Source organism: Bison bison, unplaced genomic scaffold (genome assembly GCF_000754665.1).
Source record: "Bison bison bison isolate TAMUID 2011002044 unplaced genomic scaffold, Bison_UMD1.0 scf7180017864148, whole genome shotgun sequence".
Lineage (NCBI taxonomy): Eukaryota > Metazoa > Chordata > Mammalia > Artiodactyla > Bovidae > Bison > Bison bison.
This window is the reverse complement of record NW_011494720.1, coordinates 8,010,336-8,016,379: the sequence shown is the minus strand read 5'-3', so window position 1 is coordinate 8,016,379 and position 6,044 is coordinate 8,010,336. Positions and strand designations below refer to the sequence as shown.

Below are 6,044 nucleotides of genomic sequence, written 5' to 3'. Positions count from 1 at the left end.
TTTTGCTTGGAGCAGGATGAAATCAATTAAGGAAAGATGCCTATAAAGTCTGAAATAACTAACTCCTCCATGCTGGCATGTGTGATACGAGATTCAGTATAATTAAAACCACATCGTGGCTTATATTCTGTGCCATACTTTTTTTCTATCTGAAACTAGCCGAAATTGATTTTCTTGATTTCTATGAAGGATCCACCTCTGTATATTTGTTTTTTGAAGGGTGAAAAGTTTGACGCACTCCCTACGCACACACACCATTTCCTTCCTCTGAGGCCTTCAGTTCATTTGACAAAATCCTGTGATCATTGGATCCCTCAGGATAAACAACGCTGGATACTGTACTCTGGATAATTTTTTTTTTTTTTTTTTTTTTGCTTAACAGGTAGAGGGCTACATTGTTGGACTCACACACCTAAATAATCAGCTATAGAGTATAGTATTTATATGTAAGCGATAACATGGGTTTGTAACATTAGTTTAAAAAAGGGAAAGTTTCATTCTGTATATTTTGTTACCTTTTACAGAATAATAAAAGAATTACATATTAAAAACCACGGCCCTGAACCTGAAATGACCTGAGAGCAGTGAGGAGGCCGGTCGGCTGCCGTCTTCATCTCGGAAATGACTTGTTGTTGTTGGTTTTGTTTTTAGTGTTCTTCGTGTGTGTAACTGACTATGCGCGCATTTGAATTTTCTGTCAGAGCTGCTTATTTGCAACACACACACAGGCTGTTCTGATCATTCACACGCCAGCCGTGAGGGCCCTTCTGACCTGGTCAGGATCTCAGTCCTTCCACAAGCAGAACCTTCCCCTGACCTCCTCCTGCTCCCAAGCACGTCCATGAAGAGCCGGTAGCTGTCTGCTCATTCCCAGCCTTCCCATCCACACTCTGTTCTGTCCTTTCTCCGACCCACCATCTGCACAGCCTGGCAACTGCGCTGAGAGGCCACCACCCCTCGGGTGACCCTTACTGGCCGAAATGACTCCCATGGGGTCAGCTGACCACCTCCAGAAACAGTTTTCCACAGCCAAGGGGGGAGGAATTAGGTACTCACCATGTTCTTTCCTCTGTGAAAGACATAATTTCACTGCTAAGCGCAGGGGGACCAGGGTACCTGGTGAACATTTATTGAAATCTGGTCATTTTGTACATCTCTCAAAGCACAGACAACCAACCTGAGACTCAGTAATGTATATACATCAATGATTGACCTGTTTAACTTAAATACACACGGAAGGGTCTGGAAGACCATCTCAGTGGTGGGCTGGCTACAGACAGGCAGCTTCACACTCCCGAGGGACCCCCGCCCAGCGCGTGTCCACACCCAGCCCCGCAGCGCTTGAGCAGCAGTCAGTGCAGGATGAGGGTCATGTCTGTCCATAGGTTGGGGCTGGAAAGGACTTTCTGCCACTGGAGCTTTGCCTGTGAGCTTGTGTGCGCGCCGCCCGGAAGGTCCTCCTCTGTGTGAGCAAAGGGACAGGTTGGTGATGGCAGCCGGGGGATGCCCACCGGCCCTTCTCAGCAAAGTGGAAAGTACTTTTTCTCTGCAACTTCAGATGAAAATGTGCCCCGCCGGTGAGTAAGGGAGAGGACCTACCCCTAACAGCAGGTGTGGACATGCTCAGGTGTCCTCCCCAGGGGCCGACAGGCCTCCAAAAGCCTGGGGCTTCTTCCCTGCAGTTTGGAAGTAAGGAGAGGACAGCTTTGGGTTGTTTCTTCCAGAAGGGGGTCGAAGGGCTTAATATATCACTGTGGCTGCAGACAGGTGAAGGGCTAGGCTAGCTTGCAGAGAGGAGTTGCCTTCCGTGAGAAGAGGGTGCCGTGGACAGGGTTCCTTCTAAGGCTAATCGAACCATGAGACTGGTTTCTCCCCAGTGGTCTCAGAGGCCCTGGGAGCGTGTCTGGATATCCTGGTAGTTGCAGCATTTTGGGAGCCTCGCTGCCCCAGGAAAAGCCAGCACTCTGAGCAAGACTGAAAAGCATCGCCCTCTAGTCCCTCCGTTAATGAGATCATTTCTGAATCGCTGTTTGTTTGGGTTAAGAAGATATTCTCCTTTAAGAAAATAATCCTTTCATGATTGACGCCAGAAACAAAAGCAAAGGCTGTACCCAGCCCATTTTGAGACCTGTAATTTTTGTTTCTTTAGCAGATCTAAATCCGATTTAAATCGTTGAAATACTTTGCTGTATTATCGCTCAGTTGTAAAAACTAAACTACCATTTATGGTGGGTAAGGAAATGGCAACCCGCTCCAGTACTCTTGCCTGGAGAAGCCAACGGACAGAGGAACCTAGCGGGCTACAGTCTCATGGGGTCACAAGAGTCGGACACGACTTAGTGACCAAACCACCAGGCAGTTTCAGAGCCAGTTAAGTCACCTGCCACCATGGAAACACTGTTTTTAATGGTATGAATGTTAGGGCGGTCACTTACTCAAACCAAGCCTGGCACCTCCCAGGAAGCGGTCGTTCACCCCGAAGGTGGCCTGGTCCCAAACGGTCAGTTCTAGGCTGGACTGCCTCAGCTGCGAAGGGGTGACGCCTTTGAAAATGAAGGAATGCTTCCACTGGGGACAGGCTTGCTTCTTCAGGACGGGGGACTTGAGTCTCAACCTCTGCTGGTCTGGCAGAGTGAGACAGCTGCACAGGGAAACAGATTCAAAACCCGTAAGCTCAGCCCGCCATGTGCCCCCGCTCCCTGTTGCTACTTGCTCCTTGGAGAGACCACGTGTTCGGAAAGTGCTCATAAGCCCACCGCAGAACAGAAATTGTAAGCAAGGAGCGAGCATGGGAATTTCGAGACCTGGCTCTGTGATCTCTCACTAGGATGTTCCAACTTTCAGGGTCGAATTCTGCTCCGAGGATTAAGAGTGCTTTGGGATTCTAGGCCACATGGCCCTAGTCTTAATCTGCCTCCTTGGTGTGACCACCACCAGGCTCGTCAGACCTGCTACCCAGGGAGCAGCACTCTGTACACACATTATCTCTTTTAACCTTGTTCTCAGACAAAAGAAATCCAGGAGGGCTAAGTCAGTCGCTTGCTCAAGGCCGTACAGATAAGTGGCAGGCTTAGGACACGAACCCAGTTCTATCTAGACAAGGTAAACTGTCATTTTTCCATTATGTCACTGACTGGGGATTTGGCAGTTCTATATAATTATTAACTGTTTGCTTTACTGTTGGAGACACCGTTAAACCCGTAGTGAATGAGAATGAGACAGTCATCCATCTTACTGTTGATCCGAGAGGAGATGTCAGTGTCGAGCTAAATTAACGTTTACTAATCATATTGCTTTCTCCATGTTCCCCTCAGTCACCAGTGCCATCACTGGTGTCACAGTACGGACTGATAAGATTAGGGTTTAGTTTAAAATGTATTCCAAATCTAGCTTCAGCACGCCTGAGTCCCACGAATTCTCGGAAACTAGTCTTTAACACACGTTATGTTGGGTTTTCATAGGGAAGCTAAAATAAGACAAGTTTAAAGTGGCTTACACTTGGTGTTCCCTTACAGGGATGATGCCTTAGGTGTAATGAAAGCAGAAGTGTTAGTCGCTCAGTCGTGTCCGACTCTTTGCAACCCCGTGGACTATGGCCCACCGGGCTCCTCTGTCCACGGGATTCTCCAGGCAAGAATACTGGAGTGGGTAGCCGTTCCCTTCTCCAGGGGATCTTCCCGACCCAGGGATTGCACCCGGGTCTCCTGCATCACAGGCAGATTCTTTACCATCTGAGCCACTAGGGAAGCCCTGCCTGTAATGGTCATCAATAAATAATGATTGACTACAATGGAATACTTACCCCTTAACAAATGAGTTTAAGGTGCCATCTGACCGCACAGGTAGATTCTTGGCTCCCAGCACTACCAAGCAGAGCTGACCATTCTGTGATGGCTCATCTCCCGTCCCTGGAAGGAAAGCTGGCATTTACCACCAACCTGATTTCTACAGCATGCAAGGCCATCCCCTCCAACTGATAGCTTAACCAGAGGATGTGTTAATACCCACCAGAGCGAGAGAGCACATGTCCAGCACGCGGGGCTCCCCTGGCCCTGCTCACATGCTGCCCACTGCCTCATCAGGGAAGGACTCAAAACCCAGGCACCCAGCAGCTGCCAAGAGGCATGAAGAGCCAAGGAGAGGAGGATGCAGGAGCTTTAGCCAATTGTAGCCAGTGGGCTGGGGAAGAGACCTCTGTCCGGGGGCTGCGATGACCACAGGGTGTAAGCTACTGGTCTGCTGGGGGCCCTGCAAGCGTGGGCAGTGGAAGTCCCTCTTCTATCAAAGAGAGCACTAACAGGGAAGCCTGGTGTGATCCAGTCCACGGGGTCACACGACAGCGGCTGAAAACAACGTTGCGAATAATGTGGAACTGCTTCTTCTCCCTGTCTTCACTCTGCACCTCACGCTTTCCTGTGCCCCCGTTATCTGAGTCAGTTCCACCTGGTGAAGCTGAGGACCTTGACCCCTCCTCCCTTCCGAGCAGCTGCTGCCCACGTGGCGTGGGAGCAGGGAACCGGTCACTGGGAGCCTGGCAGGCACTTCAGCCTGGAGCTGGAGGCGAACCGGACCATAATGCGGGTGTCAGTCCACACAGAGGGCCACAGCCAGACTGTTTCTCCGGTAAGACAGCATGCGAGCCGGCCGCCTGGGAGGAAGCCCCCAGGCAGGTGTTGTAAGAGCCCATCGAGTGGGCATCACACGCCTAATTTTGATCACTGATTTCCCTCCTAAGTTGAGGGGTCCAGAGAAGCAGTCTGGGTTTCGCAGGTTTGATGGGCGTTCCTGGAACACGGGCTCAGTGGGCAGCAGAAAGGAAAGGCTGCAGCCTCTCAGGCTGTCTGCTGCCCCAGGCTCGGGGACAGTGACAGGGAAGGACAGATGCTTGCAGGCAGGAGGCCACCCACCTTCTGGAGCCTCCTGGAGCTCTCTGGGCCCTGCAGGGAGGACCAGCTTGGCCCGGACTGCGAGTTCTCCGTTATTGGTGGGAAGGCTGTCTTCGGATTTCTCTGCCTGCAGGATATGAGACAGAGCTCAGAGGCAGGACTCCCCAGCCCCCAGAACTTTCTGGACTCCTCTCATTGTCTCAGCACTGACCATAAGTGTCCCCTTCCAACCTCCCCCTGCCTACCCCATCCTGGCAAAGCCTCTGCAGGCCTGGGAAAGCCCAGGAACATGGGCAAGAGGTACGCCAGCCTCCTACCTGGCGAGTGAGTGAGTGGAGAGGTTTGGGGAGGGGAACGGAAGCATCTAGATTCATTCTGGCCCCGCAGCAGGGAGCAGCCTCCGCCCTCAGCTTCCAGAAATCTGTGACAACCCCATGATTCCCTCCTGGCAGGGCTGAAAGGGTGGGCCTGTAAACAGACCCCCGTCCCAATCCAGCGTGGAGAGTCACTGTCTATCAGCTGGGATTAGGAGGGACGCCGTTCAGTCTGGGGATCTCGGCTCCTTGCCTGCTTATCAAAGAGATGACCAGCCTTGGCGGTGGCCTGCCTCAACCTGAATAAGAATCTGGGGGAAGAAGACAGGATGGGGCCCCTTGACAGGGAGCTGGTGTGGGGGGGCGCGGCACGTAGACCACATCTGGCAGGGAAAATCAGGAGAGCCTTCATGGGGGAGCGGGGATTTAAGCGCCGTCTTGGGCTGACCTTAGAGATTCCAAGAGGAGGCCTGAGGATAAACTGAGGTTCTGAGAAGAGCAAGCACAGGGCACTGGAGGGGACTGGGGACGAGCTGTGCAGACCCCACAAGAGAAAAGAGATGGGAGGGAGGGTGGGACCCTGCCAGGCCTGGGCTTAACACCACAGAGGCCAGAAACCAGAGCTGCTTCTAAGCAGAGTTGCAGCGTTAGTCACTCGATCCTGTCCGACTCTCTGTGACCCTATGAACTGTAGCCCTCCAGGTTCCTTTGTCCCTGGAATTCTCCAGGCAAGAATACTGGAGTGCGCTGCCATTTCCTTCTCTAGGGGAATCTTCCTGACCCAGAGATTGAACCTGGGTCTCCTGCATTGCAGGCAGGTTTTTTTTTTTTTTTTTTTCCATCC

At 51.8% G+C, this 6,044-nt stretch overlaps 1 protein-coding gene and 1 long non-coding RNA gene across 2 annotated transcripts in view; one reads left to right on the top strand and one right to left on the bottom strand.

Annotated features, from left to right (window-relative positions):
- SYTL3 (synaptotagmin-like 3) overlaps positions 1 to 6,044 on the bottom strand; it is a 97,137-nt gene continuing 91,093 nt past the window's right edge. Inside the window, exons 13-16 of the mRNA XM_010840880.1 lie at positions 4,908 to 5,013; positions 3,803 to 3,908; positions 2,436 to 2,641; positions 1 to 1,462 (exon numbers count right to left, since the gene is read on the bottom strand). Of these exons, the coding sequence (XP_010839182.1) occupies positions 1,353 to 1,462; positions 2,436 to 2,641; positions 3,803 to 3,908; positions 4,908 to 5,013 (528 nt within the window). The 3' untranslated portion in view covers positions 1 to 1,352. The remainder of the gene's footprint in view (positions 1,463 to 2,435; positions 2,642 to 3,802; positions 3,909 to 4,907; positions 5,014 to 6,044) is intronic.
- LOC104989248 overlaps positions 3,904 to 6,044 on the top strand; it is a 3,295-nt gene continuing 1,154 nt past the window's right edge. Inside the window, exon 1 of the long non-coding RNA XR_825355.1 lies at positions 3,904 to 4,623. This is a non-coding gene — a long non-coding RNA (uncharacterized LOC104989248). The remainder of the gene's footprint in view (positions 4,624 to 6,044) is intronic.